Source organism: Moschus berezovskii, chromosome 1, assembly GCF_049115385.1.
Source record: "Moschus berezovskii isolate FMDL1 chromosome 1, NW_MosBer_1.0, whole genome shotgun sequence".
In the NCBI taxonomy this organism is placed as follows: domain Eukaryota; kingdom Metazoa; phylum Chordata; class Mammalia; order Artiodactyla; family Moschidae; genus Moschus; species Moschus berezovskii.
The window spans coordinates 45,396,558-45,415,998 of NC_142460.1; the positions used below are offsets into that span (position 1 = coordinate 45,396,558).

The window sequence follows — 19,441 nt, forward strand, 5'->3', positions numbered from 1 at the left end:
TCTTCACAGCCATCATTGAATAGCTCTAATACATTTAAGAAATTGTAAAAATATTTTGAAAGTGAAAGCGGGTCAGTCACATCCAACTCTTTAAGACTCCATGGACTATATAGTCCATGGAATTCTCTATGTCAGAATACTGAAGTGGGTAGCCTTTCCCTTCTCCAGGGGATCTTCCCAACCCAGGGAGCCAACCCAGGTCTCCCGCATTGCAGGTGGATTCTTTGCCAGCTGAGCCACAAGGGAAGCCCCCAAAACATTTTAGGTCATCCTAATTTATTGGAGTCAGTAGATACATAATGTATATCATACACAGCGTTAAAAATGTGAACTTTTGAGTGAGCCGACTTGAAATGTGAAGTATGTCTTAATCAACAGCTAGCTGTTCATTCCTTCCTTCTTTGTTACACCCACTTATTCAAAAAAAATATCTAGTGAGTGTCTACCATGTACCAAACCTTGGTGGATACCGTGTATATATTTGATTTGATTGGACAGAAATACTCTCTTAGTTAGAAGACTCGGATTGTTAAAATGTTAATTCTCCTTAAATTGTTTAATAATTAAAGTGAAATCAAAATTAAAATTCTGATTTTTTTGTTTGCTTAGGATATTAGGGTGTATATGTATATCTCTGTGTGTGTGTGTATGTATTATGTGTATGGAAATTGACCAGGTTTTAAAAATTTATTTAAAAATGCAGAAGGCCTATAACAGCCAACCTAAAACAAGAAAAACAAGGTTGGAGACTTTACCAGTTTGTAAGGTTTACTATAAAGCTATAATAATTAAGATCACATATACTGGCATAAATAACTGGAATATAACAGAGAAAAGAGAAGTAGGTTAATACATTTATGGGGGCTTCCCTCATAGCTCAGTTGGTAAAGAATCTACCTGCAATGCAGGAGACTCCGATTCGTTTCCTGGGTTGGGAAGATCCACTGGAGAAGGGACAGGCTACCCACTCCAGTATTCTTGGGTTTCCCTTGTGGCTCAGCTGGTAAAGAATCTGCCTGCTATGTGGGACACCTGGGTTTGATCCCTGGGTTGGGAAGATCTCCTGGAAAAAGGAAAGTCTACCCACTGCAGTATTCTGGCCTGGAGAATCCCATGGACTATACAGTTCATGCGACTTTCACTTTCACTATGTTTATGTTCATTTGAATTATGATTAACATGCCACTGAAATTCACCGGGGAAAGGACTGCCTTTTCAGTAACTGATGCTGAAATATTTAGGATCCATATAAGGAAAGAAAAGGAATTTTGACCCTTATTTTATACCATACACAAAGATTAATTAAAGTTTGATTAACAATTTAAATCTCAAACATACAGACAATAAAGATTCCAGAAAAAAATAGGTGAATATCCTCATGATATTAAGGAAGACTAGGTAACTAAAAGGACAAAGCACAGGAGAAAAAAATAATACATTGGTTCTCATTAGAATTAATTCTTAAGCCCTAAAATCATCATTAAGCAAATGACTGGGAATAAATATTTATAATACATATATCGGACAAAGATATATCCAGACTACATTGGAAAATGAAAAAAAAAAAAAAGAGAGAGAGAAATGAGTAGAGTATATGCATCCACGAAAAGGCAAACCAGGATAATTGAGTGCATATGCCTACCCACAGTTTTCTACAGAAACATTTAGCTTTATTACTAAAAGTCCTGAATTGAAAATAATCCATCAATAGAAGAGTACATGAATAAACATAAATAAATTGTGAGCTAGAACTACTTCTACAATGGAACACTATACAGCAACAAAAAGAGTGCATGTATATTTCTTTAATGTATATATACGTATGTATATACAAGTACTCTCCAGTTTTTGAAAGTTCATTATAAGCCAGTTTGCTTTTATGAGGGCTTCCCTGATGGTTCAGTTGGCAGAGAATCTGCCTGCAATGCAGGAGACTCCGGTTCGATTCCTGGGTTGGGAATATCCACTGGAGAAGGCATAGGCTACCCACTCCAGTATTCTTGGGCTTCCCTGTGGCTCTGCTGGTAAAGAATCTGCCTGCAATGAGGGAGACCTGAGTTTGATCCCTGGGTTGGGAAGACCTCCTGGAGAAGGGAAAGGCTACCCACTTCAGTATTCTAGCCTGGAGAATTCCACGGACTGTAGAGTCCATGGGGTCGCAGAGTCAGACATGACTGAGTGACTTTAACATTTTTGCTTTTATGAAAGATCTACATTAATACAGGGCTTCCCAGGTGGCTCAGTGGTAAAGAATCCTCCTGCCAATGCAGGAAATGTGGGTTTGATCCCTGGGTCGAGAGGATCACCTGGAGAGGGAAATGGCAGCCCATTCCCAGTACTCTTGCCTGGGAAACCCCATGGACAGAGAAGCCTGGCAGGCTATAGTCCATGGAGTCACAATGAGTCTGACATGACTGAGCACACAGACATGCACATTAGTGTATTTTCTCACTAACTGAAACAAATCTGAAATGGATTTTCAGTTTTATGAAAAGAAACAATTATTTCCTCACTCTATGCCATTTCAACTTATATTTCTGTTTCATAGGAATGCTCTGTTTTCAAAGAGCAGAGGAAATCTGTTTGTATATACTTTATATATATTTATATGCTTACTTATATTTCCTTTTCTTCTTACTGCTTTCTATCTTATGGTTTGGAGATTTTCTCTATTGTTATTCAGTCTCGAAGTCATGTCCAAATCTTCAACCCCACTGACCACAGCACATCAGGCTTCCCTGTCCTTCACTATCTCCAGGAGTTTGCTCAGATTTCTCTATTATTGCATCTTTATATTTGGCATTAATTAATCATGCTTAGGAGAGTTGATAAACAGAACAAAAACTTGCTCATCTTGAGTTGTGAGAAGGATTTGTCAACAATTCATCTTACCTTCATGATTTGGAAGAAAGAAAAAGGATGATATTTTATACCAAGATTTTAAAATAACTTTATTTTTCAAAACATGGACACAGTCCTGTGTAAAACTATTCAGTGTAAACTTTCCTTGTATAATTGTCATGCTTTTATGAATCAAATTTGATGCAAGAAATTTATCATATAACCTAGTTAAAATAAAAATGATTTTACATTTAATCACTTTTATCTTTATCCTTTTAGCCTTATACCAAAATTACTGTAAGAAAGGATACAAAGTTGAAAATAAGTGTGCTTACTGGCATTCTCTTTAGACACTAAGCCAAACTTGGCCATTTTGAAATAAAATGCTCTACTTTACCATCGGTAACTTCCAAATATGCTTTTGTGATGATACTTCCGGCAACATTCAAAGTCTGGCAGATATAATAACCAACATCGGATCGCTGGACATTAGTAATAGTGAGGTCACCAGTCTGGGAGACTGAAAAACGGCTGGATGACTGTGGTGGCTGATATGAGAAAAGCAGATTCTAGAACACAGAATTTGGGAGGAAAGAATAATAGGTTAAATGCTAGTTTCCAACATGTTTTTATGTTTTACATATTTATAAACAGACACATAAATATTTATACATACACACACATATATATGCAAAAAAGCTAAATATTCTCCATCACATACCCACATAGAAAGAGGTACACACACACACACACACAAATGTACAAAGTTTAAGCGTCTAAACTTAAATGGGGTTATTTGAAAATTTAAATGAATTCTAAATATTGATATATGCCTTTATAATTTCAGTGTCAAACAAAACTATTTATAAAAGATACGAGATACTATTAGAGTTAAATATTTTACATATTTCAGCAAAATAGACTTAAAAGTTTTGTTTCACATAGATGTGACTATTAGAATTCTAAACATTAAATCTTTTAATATATAAACAACATTAAAATTTAAACACATTCCAACAAATTAAGGATATCATTTTGGTACCATCACAAGAATCCCTGCTACCTGTCCATTATAAATGTTCAGTAATCTCTATCAAATTGTCAAGTTTCTTATTTTTCTAGATAAATGGTGAGCATATCTATCATACATTTTTAAATTCAAATATGGAATTTAAGAATTCATAATGGAGTTTTCTTTTATCTTAAAAAGTTATCTTAAAAACAAACTCCAGACAATATGTGATGTTACTTGGTGGTACAAATTTCTCTCTATGAATCTAAATATCTTGCTCATTGGAAGGAGTGTATATTTCATGCAAAGTAACATCCAGTATCATTCTTTTTCATGAAATAAATAAAATCAAAATGTCTTCTAATCAAATAAATTTGCTACTTTTTAAAAATTTTAGTTGCCTTTTAACAAATATCACTTACAAAAGCTTAACTACTAGTGCATGGATATGTATTCAATAACAAAATATTAAGAAATTGTGAGTTATTAAATCAAACCAAATCAAAAATTATTTCAAATATGATATAGATAATAGATGACAATGAATGATCTATTTAAATAACTAAATGGATCATTTAAATATTACTCTACTAAGAAGATCTGCTAATGGATTTACTCTTATTGATACACAGATATTTGTAAATAACATACTTTCAATTCTTCCTGTTCTACTAAAATATTTTTTCTCATCTTTAATTTGCTGTCAGCAAATTTTGTCCTTTGAGGCCCAGTGAAATGTGTTAGAACCAACCAAGACATGGGAACTCAAATGATAGCCTCCATACAATAATCAAGTTGATATTTGTTACCAAAGTGAAAATAAAAGTGAACTTGATGGCACAGTGTACAAATTATTAGTGAGTGCAGTCAGTAAACTACCTCCATGTAATTGTTATGAACATAGTAGAAGTAAGATCACAAGACAACACACTCAAGGTTGATTTAAACAAAAAATAAAAGAGGTTAGGAACAATTAAAATTGAATAAGAATAATTTTTGCACATATCAGAAACATGTAAAGGGAGATGTGTCCATTTATTGAAGAACTCAAGTCACTAACAGACAAGAAAACATATTTTTAAAACTATTTTTAGAGTTTCCTATTATTTTTAAAGTGAAAGTGTTTCAAAATTCCCTCTTTAATAAGCTGAAGTCCAAAAGGAAACTTAATTTTTAAGAGCACAGATCTCTATATTCTAGCTTCACTGTACATAGAAAATTCTGGTTTAAATAAAGGTATAGAAAGTAGGACTTGACAGCAAAAGTGATCACATGTTACATTTTTCAAAGAATTAAAATATACTGAATTATACCCAACATAACATCCATGCTAAAGAGACTTTCACATAGTTTGATGACTCTTTAATTGATAGATATATGATAGATAAAACATAAAGAAGCAAAGAATACACTTCAGATTCCTAGTGCTTTCAGAGAAATTCCACTGAAATCATTATCTTTGCTTTAAATGTGTGCAAATTTATTTTAAAATATAATTACAAGTATCTGAATAAGAGAAGTTAAAACTAACTGAATTAACTTGAGAAAAAAAGTAGTTTTTTTTTTTTAATGTGGCTGAATTGAAAAATAAAGGAAATAAACTGGAAAATGGAAATAAATTGGGAATAAATGTTCATGATTAAACAATTACTATTCTATATATCACCTGGTATACCAAAATAAGGAAGTAAAAATCTGAGAATTAAAATTCTGTTTTACTGTTGAAATATTTAGGTCACTCAGAGATTTCTCAGTTCTCTTAAAGCAACAGCTATGTGACTAAATCATTTGCTGCTTTTTCTTATATATGTGGCATTTCACCTGTGCTGACTGAAATAGTAGAACAAGGTCATACCTGACTCCCCTCTCTCCTCCAGAAGATAGCTGGTTGGGGGTTTCCTGTTGCTTCACACTGGAAAGTGACCGTTCGTCCCAAGGCAACCACCTGGTCACGGGGTTTCACAACAAAATGTGGAGGTTCTGAAGGAGATGAAACAGATTACCCTGAATCAAAAGCATGCAGTCACTGTCCTAATTGAGACAATCTGCTGATATTCCAAGTGCTGCCATTAGTTTATATCACTTGTTATGTACTATCTAGATATACATAATGCATCAATTCTCACCCTTAATTCAACTGAAGCTAAAGTGTTAACTGCATATTTACTGAGTGGAATCTGGGTAGTTTTGTAAAGAAGCTTTTTTTTTTTTAATTACTCGATCTTCTAAGATAAACTTCAATGTTAAAAAGACTTCCTGAGTTACAATTTGACCCTTTATATTCAACATATACTCGAAATTTATATGAATAAATATTTCTTCTCATTTAGAGCTGCTTAAAGGTGTACGGACATTAATCTTAGACATTAGGACCTCCTGATGTAGGCAGGTCCTAAAATTACTTTAACTGAAAAGCTCCTGAAAGGCTACTATGGAAAGTATAACCATTTAAAATCTTCAGTCCAATTACTTGAATGGAAATGAATTTAAAGCACTAGTGGAGTCAAATGCCTCTTTCATTTACATAGGTAAGGGCATGTTCAAACAGAATATATATGGAAATGAGGGCAAATTGGAAACATCTGCTCATCTTGACATTATAAATACTGCCAGCTTTGTCCAAACTGTTTGATTTATACAGACTTAAATGGCCACTTCATCCAGCAGTAAATAGAGTGTCAGAAAACTCTGTCAGTTACATTGAGAGCAATGGCAGCTGAAAACATTAGGTGTGCTGATGGAGTCACTGGCTTAAAAAAAAAAAGCTTGTTTTGGGCTGTGCTTTATGTTTGGAAAAACTGTGCATTGAATCTAAGTCTTTCTACCTACTGTTTACACTTTTCAAATTCATTTCTTATCAGCTGTCTAAAATGCCTAATTATTCTCCTTTCTTGTTTCAGTTCAAATTGAAGTGAGTGTTTCAAGTCAGACATTTACAGTTTATACAGCATAATCCACTTTTTAAGACTGTTCCATTATTTCTAAACTTTTCCTTAAAAATATGCTTAGTTACTTATGTCAGTCACTTAGGATAAGCTCTTAAAGTGAATATGAACCAAACGTATACCCAGATTATGTTCACATACCAGTTTGCTCACAAGAATATGACTTCTTTGTTAATGAAGGTGAGGATTCGAAATGGTACTGTTTTCTCTTGCTAAATATTTTTTGGTCAAATGCATCTGGGACATCTATACAAGTATTTATAATGTCTAAAATATAGAGTTTATGAAATTTATAAAATATAAACTTTCTACATTTGTGTATATACATGTATGTAAAGTGAAATATAAAACCTCTTTTAAAAAGAAAATGGATATGTAAAACAGCTTGCATGCTCACCAAACTGAAGAAAGCAATTATATTTCCTACTTTTAGATGAGTATGCTTTCTCCTATACTCCCTTTTTATTTTTAATTGAGGTTTAGTAGAAATTACACCATTTGACTAGAAAATTATAGGAGACCTGAAAAATTAGGGTAAATGCCTTCAAATGTCCTATAACTTATAGGGAAGAAAATACAATGTTAGGAGAATAAGTTTAGCTCAATTTGGTAATACTGAAGTTCTAGCTTATAATTTTTTTAAACTCTGATTGTAATTGAGTGGTTTACTCATGACTTTGGTAAACACCATCATTATCCAGGTATAATAACAGGCGTGTGCATCACGGCCTGGGGATTTTCCTCCACACACATCCATACAGGAGCATTTGATTCCTTAGTTAAGGGTTAGAATAATTGACGTAGAAATTAGACTAGAAATTGAAAGGAGTAAGACTGGATAATAAGCTAAATCCAGAAAAGAGTTTGGTTTGTTTCAATGGAAGAAAACCAAATGATTAATTAAATGAATGGGAGAATAGGACTTTCCAATATATGCAGGGAATTTGAGTAGGAAAATATAAATGTTCAAATCACTTAGACAAGTAAAAACTTCGGGTGGTCTCTTTTCTAAATCTCAGCAGCATGTCTAATAACATGTGCCAGAATCCATGTTTCTTTTATAAAATGCCAGCTCGCCTGAAACCTCAAAGACGTGGGAACAAGGGATACAAACCCTTATGCTAACTGCATTTATCCTGCAGCAATCCTTCCACACAGGATATTTGCCTGGAAATGAATTTACTATATTTTATAGGCATATTCTCCAGCCAACATCAACAATGACACCAGCCAGAAGGCATGTCTCAGAAAAAATCCTTTTCTACATGTATGTTAGATATTAGATGTAGACATATCTCTAAGAAAAAATTTAAATGGATTAAATACGCCTCTATCAATCCTCTATCATCATTACCTATATTTAGATTGAGAAAGTTGGTCACCATGTGCATCTAATTGATGTTTATGATAAAATGCTGGGATATTTTTCAAAGGCTACAAAATTTAAATTCACTATAATTAAAAATAGATAAACATGTTACTAATATCACATATGTTCAGTGTTGGATATAAAATTGGAAAAGCAAAGAAAAAAAATCTACTGATAATTCAACCATACATATTGGACCGTATAGTTCTAAAATATTCTCCTACAATGTCACTTAAATGACTATTTAATGGTATAAATACTAAGTTACCTTAATTACTTAACTAATCAATTGTCTTTAAATTTAGATTCTTTCTAATTCCCACTGTTAAACACACTGGTGAAATTAACATCCTTCTCAATTTTATTCAAATTGATTTCAACTGAAACTCTCCTCACAAACACTGAGTATTAACAACCTTGCCAAACTTAGAACAGAATCTCCTAATTGGCACTTTTATATTAGTGAGATTAAATATTTATTTTCACATTACTTTGTCATTAATATCCTATTTACTGTGGATATTGTGTTCCTGTGTTTAGCTTTTTGATTTCTAGGGACTAATGATAGTCTAGTTTTATCCATTTCTCAAAAATGTTTTAAATATATATATATATATATATATCTCCATTATAGTTTTTTCTAATGTAGTAGGGGATGTTTGTTGTTCAGTCAATATATTTATATAATATAGATCACATAACACCTAATAAATTATATTATATAAATGTTTACTTCACTTTCATCCTTCACTTTTGCTTTCATTAAATTTGAATCCAACTATAGTTTTGCACATATGGAAAGCTATTTTCCCAAACAGTTCATTATTGCATTACCATTATTGAACAATCCATCTTCCTATCTGTGTTAGTATGAAATGATCTCTTTAGAATATTGGTATAGCTTTTTAACTTAAAACATAGATTTTTCTTAGGGTCAAAATTATTACATGGACCACCACACAGAAATATCCAAAAACGATGCTCAAGCATCCTAAAAGTGTGTGAGTAGACACTCTACCCAAAATATTGATAATGAAAGTATAAAAAAAATTTTATTTACATAATTTTAAACACATCATGTCGTCATTTCTTACATAAAATGAAATGAATCTGACACATAGAAATAAAAATGAGTGCAAACAGCCCTAAGTGCAAGGTTATTCACTTATAGGACTTTCAGTGACTATTATTGAACAACAGTTAGATAAACTCAGACAGATATGGATGAATTCATAAACATATTTTAGATCTCCCAAACATAAATTGTCCTCTGGGCACCTATTTTGTTCATTGCTTACCTCATGAGATATAAACTGAAATAGTACTTAATCAAGATAAAATCCTACTCCTTGGTTTATCACTCATGCAAAAAAGAGGAAAAAAATAAAAGGATGCAGATCACACATTATTTAATAAGATAAAATTAGCCCCCATTACCTTTCACTCTTTGTCACAGTTACCCATACTTCCTGCAGACTTTATTCTGTGCAGTCTGTCTTTGTGGCCAATGACAAGTGAAACATGGAGGCTGATTGGTTGAAGGACATGGAAGGGTATGGATGGAAAAGGGCAAGAGAAGTTCCAGTCATAATGACACGATGATTAGAAGATGGCCAATAAAATGTCAACTTACCAGACCCAACTAAAACAAAACAAAAAAGAAAACATGGAATAAATAAAAATAAAGAAACTGAAAATGAAACAGAAAAAGTAGTAAGATTTGACTTAACCAATGATCTTTTCTTTTAAATAAAAAGAACACATTAATATTTGGATACATGGCTCATACTATCCATGAATGAATTATACTTGTTAGCATTTCTATATCACCATAAATCATTTAAGAAAAATAGAGATGAATCTTAAAATATCTACTTTGATTAAATGGCAGAGCTACAATGAATGATAGCTATAAAATTATAAAACACTTTTCAATGACTTTACATTGTGCTACCAGATGACAGGATCAGATAACTATAAATGTAATGGGTTTAAAAGAAAAAAAACACTATAAATCTTTACTGCTAATGCCACATAGAGTAGAAATCAAACATCTTAATCAAAGATAAAGTGTTAAATCCTATAACTCCACCATCAAATTAATTTTTAAATGGTTCATGCTGCCAATGATTATTAAACCCATTCTTCTCATACTTGAATAAGCATTAGAATCACCCTTAGATCTGGTTAATATACAGGTTATGATTATATAGGTCAGGAGTATGACAAGGGATTTTGCAGAACCTAGGTGTTGCTGGTTCGTGACCATCGGCTGAGTAGTGTCATTAATAAAAAGTGTTACATTTGTATCCTTGCATATTTTTCAATGAGAAAACAGGAAAAAACATACACACATTATGAAAACAAAACTTCATCACATTACCTGTTTTCAGGGTTGAAACATTGGATATTTTAACATAGAAAGCTTGAGTAATACGTATTTAAAATATTGGAAAGCAATTGTTTTGCTCATTTAGAAACAAAGGTAATTACTGTCTAATGCAGAGCTTTTTCATAATAGCCCAGTAGATAGCCACAATACATTTTACTCAAATAAATAATGCCCATGTCTTTCAGGAAGTCACAATTAATTAGACTTGATTGCATTTCTGTGCCTTAGATAAATGAATTATTCTAAGCACTGCTACTGTGAAACGGTAATTTTAAAATAGAAGCATTCTCCTGTTCTCTCTATTGTTACCACATCTGCAAATTTGAAAGGTAATTCAGAAATACACTTTTAACTCACATGTTCTCTTTAGTATGAGTGAAATAGATTGTTTTTATTTTTCACTCTAAAGTAAAATCTCTAATTTTTCATTCATGCAGGCAAGAAAAGTTTAAAAAAATCTCATTTACTCAGGCATAATGTTTATCATAGCATCAAACATGCCATCCAGATTTAAAAACACATACAGAGAAGATGGGGCTTGTTTACAGTTCTCAAAAGCTTCAAGATGATGTCTTTTAAATGACAGAAAGAAATGTTCGGAAACTACAAGAAAGCAAACCTGATAACTACAGCAACATAGCTTTGAAAAAACAAAGTCATAAAATTATCTTTTGGGTAATCTCTGAAAATAAATTTGATTAGACTGCTACAGTTAAAATCAAGCCTTACTGAAAGTCAGGAGATCAGAAAATGATTCATCAATAGTTTCTAGTCATGTATTTTCAGTAATTTAAAATTCCTTAAACAGTTTCAAAAATATTTAACATGTTAGAAACCAAAAATTCACCGGGAATTAGTTCATTTAAAATTTTAAAAGGCACTTTTCCCTTGCTTGTACGCTTTACTAGCTGAACGGCAGCAGTTGAATCTTTTAATTAAAGTCCAGTGTGTTTAAGAATGTCCGGCTAGTGTACTTGCATATAACATCAATGGAAGTTGATAACTGTAAAATATTTCATAGTCTATTAAGGACCCTAAAACTTATCTAAGACAACATCTAACACAGAAGCTCCTAAAACATCAGAGGTTTTTGAGAGGACTCTATCTTGAATGATCTTTTAAGCTTTTAACAACCATGTCTATCAGGAAGTGAGTCTTCTTATCTAAATGAAAACCTGCCTGACACAATTTCATTTGTTCTAGTTTTAGCAAACAAATAAATGCCATTTAGATCCTCCACATAAAATCCTTTTACTCACTGAGAATAAATGACAGAAATGTCTTTAAATCTTTAAGTTTTTCACTGATTTCCCCTTTCTTCATATTTTTCTCAGGGTCAGGATGGAGGATTTTTTTCCCCTATACAGAAAACAGAGACCTTCAACACAACAGGCAGTGCTCATTATTGTTGAGTTAGATTAGTCCAGAAAAAATCAGAAAAAAATGAGTTATTTGGATCCTGTCCATTCATTATCCTCTAATGCCCCTGGTTTATGAGCAGCTTCTTTCCCACTCTCTACAGAACTCTTCTCAACTTCTTTTTTTTTTTCTCTGCTTTAAAGGCTGGGAGCATCTCTATCCCAACCCCTTTCCTCTTAAGAAAGAGGAAAAGTCTGTCTCTATCTCTAATAAAACAATAAAACAACAAAATGTTAGCTCTGGAAGTGACCTTAGAATTCATCAGTCTAAGAACCTAAATTGTTAAAAAGAACTTCTTCAAGGTTACAGATGACTAACCAAAGACAGTCTCCCAGGTTTCTTGACTAAATCCAAGTCGGTACAAATTTTCCTACTAGTTAATCAGTTTGGGGAGAATGATATGCAATAGGACAAATAATCTATTTCATTTTACATAAACTGTTTAACCTAAAATCCTTACTACCTCTGAATGAAAGGAATTTTAAAGTATTCCTCATGATATTAAAATTCCTTAAAGAATATTTATAGTTTGAAAAAGATATGGGAAATTAAAAGGTGAGAAGTAAAGAGACTTAAAGCCTTTTAAAAAGTTCACCTTTTGGGGGAAAAAAAGTAATCATTTCTTAAGGGTAAATCAACTTTAATCAATTCTTGTCTTGAAGTGACATTTTATGTCAATATACATTTAAAAAATAATACACTTTTGAAGATGAGGACAAATAATATTTTGACAAAAATACTTCTTAGGGTAAATGTGCCAAATAGGAAGTTAAAATAACTATACAAAGTAAATACGTATTTTTAAAAGGAAAAAAACCTTACTAATTTTTGTCTTTTAACATTTCAACATCATGCAGATTATAATCCATCTTCAGGAACAGACTGAAATTTCTTTACATTGTAGGGAGTTTGGAAAGGGGTGAAGGATTGGAGAATTTGCCCCAAAGCCGAGTTTGTATATGAAGCATAGTGTTTTCACCCAGATTTTATTTTCTTGAGGTTGGGTTCAGGAGGAAGGGGAGTTAAGCAAAATCTAAAATACACACACACATTTATATAATATATATATGTATAATATAATTATAAAATTCTGGTACCCTTTTGATTCAAAAGGAGAAATGGGATAGCACTCTAAAATATTTGGAGATATACAAATTATGTACTTGAGTAACAATTTTTAGAAAATGAACGGTTTAACATGGTGTTGAGAATTTAGCCTCTTTCTCTCCCCCATTCTCCCACGCTCTCCTCCCCCCCACACAAATACACATACATATGATTATAGAGTAAAAGAGTTTCTTCCTCTTTTGAATGAGTCACCAAAAAACTCCAGATTATTTAATTAGTTTGAAATCTTCTGTATTCTAAGGATGTACACTATTCGGACAATAATTTTTTGGTATAAATGAGAGAAGAAGCTAAGAGCGAATACACAAAAATGACGGAAGCAAAGAATGAAGCAAGGCAGGTGGGGAGGAAAGGAGAGAGAAAAGACTCATTTCTTTTATCTGCTTGTCATATTCAGGAGACATGAGTCAGAAAGATGATAAATGTTTGAAAAAATTACACAGAAGCTGGAAGAAGAGGCCTTTTTTTAGTCTGAGAAAACAAGTCAGCTGGACAGATACTTAAGATATCTTCAGATTATGTCTAATAAATACAGTGACCAGCCAATCTTGATAACTACTTAGGCCAGAAAAGAAGAAGATAATGGGCCTAAATAATAGCGTGGACACTTAGGAAAAGTAGAGAAAAGAAGCAGTTAACAGTAAAGGTCGCTGAACCATGAATTGGTTGCCAACTGTGATGTCTCTAGAGGTCTTTAAATATGGGATTTATTTCCATTTGGCCACATCAGCTTAGCTATATAACCCTGTCTGGTAAAGAAATAGAGCAGTTGACTCTTAAAGTGCTTTCTACGCTGTAATTTTAAGACTATAGAAATAAAGCAGGACAACAGATATATCCCTCCGCCTCCAATATTTTTCCTTCTGATTATTCCCATACAAATGGATACTCTACTAGAAAATGTCCTGGGAAATATTCTTTTCAGTTAACATTACTTAAAGTTGATGAAGTACTTTATATACATAGCTCATAATATAAATCCAGGTGATATCAGAAAATTGCAAGAAATTAAAATATTTGTAAGTTGAGCACAAAGGTAAAGTTACAATTTGGATATTTTCACATTGAAATCTCTATTTTTGAAGCATAATGGCAAAAATACTTGAATTTATACTTATGAATTAGATAAAGTATCCGGATTCTTCACTGTCAGCAATGGGTCATACAATTATTTTCATTATTAGTAGCTAAACAATAGTGAATCCATAAACTGATGTGATTTTACTCATTCTCACACATTGTGCTTTTTGAACAGCAAGGTTCAATGAACAAATAGTACAGACTAGAACTGTAAATACCACATTCCAGAAGAATATGAATGGAGCAAAGCAGTGAGTTATAAGATTTTTTTGAGAAGAAATACATTTCAATAAAATAGAAGAACACTGAAATATTTAAGCAATGAAGCTATCTGCAGTTGAACTGACAAAACCCAGTTACAGTTACACAAGAGAAATTATACGCATAGATACTCATGAATGATAATATCTCTAACAATTAAAAACTCTCAAGATATTTTAATATGAGATATGATTTCTTTTTAGGGAAAAGATTGAGTTTAACATAAAAGCCTGTCATTATGTCTTTCAAGTCTTCAGGCATACAAAATAGAGTGACTAAGAAGGACATTTTTAGAATATATTTAATTGGTACATAAAATACCATGAACTTTTCCCCTCCACTTAACTATCTCACTTTATTCTTTAGATCAGTGGTTCCAGAAGCAATTCTGATTGTCACAGCTGAAGCAGGGGTGCTTCGGGCATCTACAAGGCAGCGGTCAGAGATGCTGATAAATATCCTACAACACACAAGAAAGCTTCCCATAACAAAGTAGGATCCAACCCCTAATGCCAACAGTACCATGATTGAAAACTTTGTTATCTGCACAAAATATCTTGCACTATGCCTGATAAACAAAATATTTTGCACTATGCCAGAGAAAGTTAATAAACTTCTTTTCCTTCTGTTCCTAAAAATGTCCCCAATGTACCCCAAAATAGTTATCAAATGGTGCAACTTGTCATTTGCCTGCTAAAGTGTCTGAAACTTGAATGCAGGTATCCAGAAATCTATGATGATGTGTATGCCACCTGATGTAGGATCTCAGGATCATAATTTTGGTGGCATCAGTATCAGTTCAGTCGCTCAGTTCTGTCCAACTCTTTGCGACCCCCTGGACTGCAGCACATCAGGCCTCCCTGTCCATCACCAACTCCTGGAGTTTACCCAAGCTCATGTCCATTGAGCTGGTTATGCCATCCAGCCATTTTATCCTCTGTCATCCCCTTCTCCTCCTGCCTTCAATCTTTCCCAGCATCATTGTCTTCTCAAATGAGTCAGCTCTTCCCGACAGGTGGCCAAAGCATTGGAGTTTCAGCTTCAACGTCAGTCCTTCCAGTGAACACTCAGGACTGATCTCCTTTAGGATGGACTGGTTGAATCTTGCAGTTTTGCTGGTAATAGTCCCTAAATCAATTTAGAAAGCCAGAAACCTAGATCTTTCTTCTTCTTTGAGATGTACAATTCATTACCAAATTCCATAGCTTTTACTTCATAACTATTTCTCCATTCCATCCACCTCTTTCTAACTCTGTTACCACCATCCTGGGCAAGTTATGCAACAGCAATCACCTGAAATAATGCCTTGCTTTTTTTCCATTCCAACCTCACAAAGCAACCAGAATGCTAAAAACTAAACTAATCTGACTATAGCATATTTAGCTCAAAAGCTTTCAATAGGGTCTCAGTTCAGTTCAGTTCAGTTCAGTCGCTCAGTCGTGTCCGAGCAAAATCCCTAACATGGCTTTGCTAAGTAACTCTTTGGTGTTTTCTCATATTCCTTCCTTCTCCCACCTTTCTAACTTAGCCATGTAGGTCTTCTCATTCTTGAGTACCCTTTGCTCCTTATTACTTCTGGTTCTGTTTATGCTATACCCTGCTGCTGCTGCTAAGTCACTTCAGTCGTGTCCGACTCTGTGCGACCCCACAGACAGCAGCCCACCAGGCTCCACTGTCCCTGGGATTCTCCAGGCAAGAACACTGGAGTGGGTTGCCATTTCCTTCTTCAACGCGTGAAAGTGAAGTCCCTCAGTTGTGTCCGACTCTTTGTGACCCTATTGACTGCAGCCTACCAGGCTCCTCCGCCCACGGGATTTTCCAGGCAAGAGTACTGGAGTGGAGTGCCATTGCCTTCTCCCATGCTATACCCTGAGATCCTCCTATTTTAAATTGCTACTTATCTTAGCCCTCAGCTCAAAAAAAAAAAAAAAAAATCTTCAAGGTGCTACCTTAAATTTGATACTAAATCTTATCAGAATGTTACTGTGTTCTCACAGAGACCTTAACTTTTCTTCTAGAGCATTTAACTATAGTCTTAAACTATAAATTTGTGATTATTCTATAGATGTCTGTTTCTTAAAATAGCCTGTAAGTTCCATGAGGGCAAGTATTTAACTACTTTGTTTTCCATCATTTCTCTAGAACTTCTCGAGTTGAAGAACCTATTTACATTGCATTTAAATATCTGTTCAAAGAGTGAACAAATGACAATAATGTCCCCATTACCCAATTGAAAGCACTTTCTTCCACCCATACCTTTAAAAATCCATTTTGTAGATTCTGCTGATACTAAAGACATTTGTGTACATCTCTCTTTATCAATAAGCACCATAAAGGCAGGCTGACTATCTGTGCACTCACTGTGTCTAGTGTATTATTTTATACATAGAAGGTGTTCCAAAATTTGTTTAGTTGAAAATCTGGGACCCTTATCTTCAAATAGCGTAAGTCATGGAGGGTCAGCATTAAAGTACATGATGGCATAGTAATAAAACTACTCACTGACAGTTAAATAATTTTGGATCCGAGTCTCTGCAAAATTAATCAGATATATCCTGCATAAATCACATAACCTTTTATGTCTCAATTTAATGAAGATCCATCAATGTTAGGTAACTATGTGTCAGATCATACATTAGAAACCTTCCCAGCAACTCTGTACAAGAGTTCAATATGCCAATTTTGTAGAGGGGGAAATATGAAGGTTAAGTAATTTTCTTAAGATCACGTATCAGGTAAGACATAGAAGACTGGCGCTCAGGTCTGTCTAGCTCTTTTAATTCTTGCTGTTTTTGGAAGACTGCATGACTTGTTTGTTTAAATTTTTTTAAAAAATTGTTTTCATTTTCATTCATTTCTATGCATATTTTGATTTCTCTTTTGATTTCTTCTATGATTTATTCATTATTCAGCAGCGTGTTGTTCAGCCTCCATATGTTGGCATTTTTAATAGTTTTTCTCCCGTAATTGAGATCTAATCTTACTGCATTGTGGTCAGAAAAGATGCTTGGAATAATTTCAATTTTTTTGAATTTACCAAGGCTAGATTTATGTCCCAGGATGTGCTCTATCCTGGAAAAGGTTCTGTGTGTGCTTGAGAAAAAGGTGAAATTCATTGTTTTGGGGTGAAATGTCCTATAGAGATCTATTAGGTCTAACTGTTTATAATAGCCAGAACATGGAAGCAACCTAGATGTCCATCTGCAGACGAATGGATAAGAAAGCTGTGGTACATATACACAATGAAATATTACTCAGCCATTAAAAAGAATGCATTTGAATCAGTTCTAATGAGGTGGATGAAACTGGAGCCTATTATACAGAGTGAAGTAAGCCAGAAAGAAAAACACCAATACAGTATACTAACACATATATATGGAATTTAGAAAGATGCAAATGATAACCCTGTATACGAGACAGCAAAAGAGACACAGATGTATAGAATAGTCTTTGGGACTCTGTGGGAGACGGTGAGGGTGGGATGATTTGGGAGAATGGCATTGAAACATGTATGTTGTCATATGTGAAACGAATCACCAGTTCAGGGTCAATGCATGTTACAGGATGCTCGGGGCTGGTGTGCAGGGTCAATGCATGTTACAGGATGCTTGGGGCTGGTGTGCGGGGATGACCCAGAGGGAGGATAAAGGGAGGAGGGAGGTGGGAGGGGGGTTCAGGAAGGGGAACTCATGTACACCTGGGGAGGATTCATGTCAATGTATGGCAAAACCAACCAATATAATATTGCAAAATAATTAGCCTCCAATAAAAAAAAAAAAGAGGAAAAAAAATTGTTAAACCTTCAGTTCAGTTGCTCAGTCATGTCTGATTCTTTAAGACCCCATGGACTGCAGCATGCCAGGCTTCACTGTCCATCACCAAATCCCAGAGCTTGCCCAAACACATGTCAGTCAAGTTGGATGGTGATGGTTGGTGCCATCCAACCATCTCATCCTCTGTCATCCCCTTCTCCTCCTTATTAAACCTTATTCTAATGTAAATTTGGTTCTAAAATCTTTTAGCTCCATGACATAAACAAAATAACTTTCCATGAAAAATTATTTACAAGGCAGCCCACTGAATGAGAGAAAATATGTGCAAATTATATTTCTGATAAGGGGCTAATATCCAAGAAACACTCATAAACTCAATAGCAAAAAACCCAAATAATGTGATTTGAAAAATCAGAGATAGAAAAATCAGGGTAGAGAATCTGACTAGACATGTATCCAAGAAGACATAGAGATGGCCAAGAGGCACATGAAAAGATGCTCAACATCATTAACCCTGAGGGAAATGCAAATCAAAAGCACAGCAGGATATCACTTCACATATATGAGAATAGCTATTATTAAAAAGACAAGAGCGACTTCTCTGTGGCTAAGAGTATACACTCCCAATGCAGGGGGCCTGGGTTCAATCCTTCGTTAGGAAACTAGATTCTACATGCTGCAACTAAGAGTTCATGTGCCTCAACTAAAGATTCTGCATACTGCAACTAAGACTCCATGCAGCCATATAAATAAATAAATATTAAATAAACAAACAAACAAAAAGAAACAAAGAATGTTGGCAAGGATGTGGAGAAAACAGTTTACTTTGTGTATTATTAGTGAGAATGAAAATGAGTGAGGCCACTATGGAAAACAATATGGAGTGTCCTCAAAAAATTAAAAAGAAAACTTCCATATGATCCAGCAGTTCCACTCTTGGGTATTCATCCAAAGCAAACAAAAACACTAATTCATATATATATATATTTGTATATATATATACCCTATATTCATTGCAGAATTATTGACAATAATCAAGACTTAGAAAAAAATCTAAATGTCCATTACTGGATGAATGGATAAAGAAATATAAACTAATTAGCTAAATAAATATGTACGTACACAATGGAACACTATAAAGCCATAAGAAGAAGGGTATCCTGTAATTTGAGACAACATGGATGGACCTTGAAGGTATTATGTTAATTGAAATAAGTCAGA

General features: G+C 33.9%; 1 protein-coding gene across 1 annotated transcript in view; it reads right to left on the minus strand.

Annotated features, from left to right (window-relative positions):
- The window catches only part of ROBO1 (roundabout guidance receptor 1), a 478,536-nt gene that overhangs the window by 84,498 nt on the left and 374,597 nt on the right, over positions 1–19,441 (minus strand). The window contains exons 7-9 of the mRNA XM_055410221.2: positions 9,801–9,809; positions 5,709–5,833; positions 3,239–3,410 (exon numbers count right to left, since the gene is read on the minus strand). Of these exons, the coding sequence (XP_055266196.2) occupies positions 3,239–3,410; positions 5,709–5,833; positions 9,801–9,809 (306 nt within the window). The remainder of the gene's footprint in view (positions 1–3,238; positions 3,411–5,708; positions 5,834–9,800; positions 9,810–19,441) is intronic.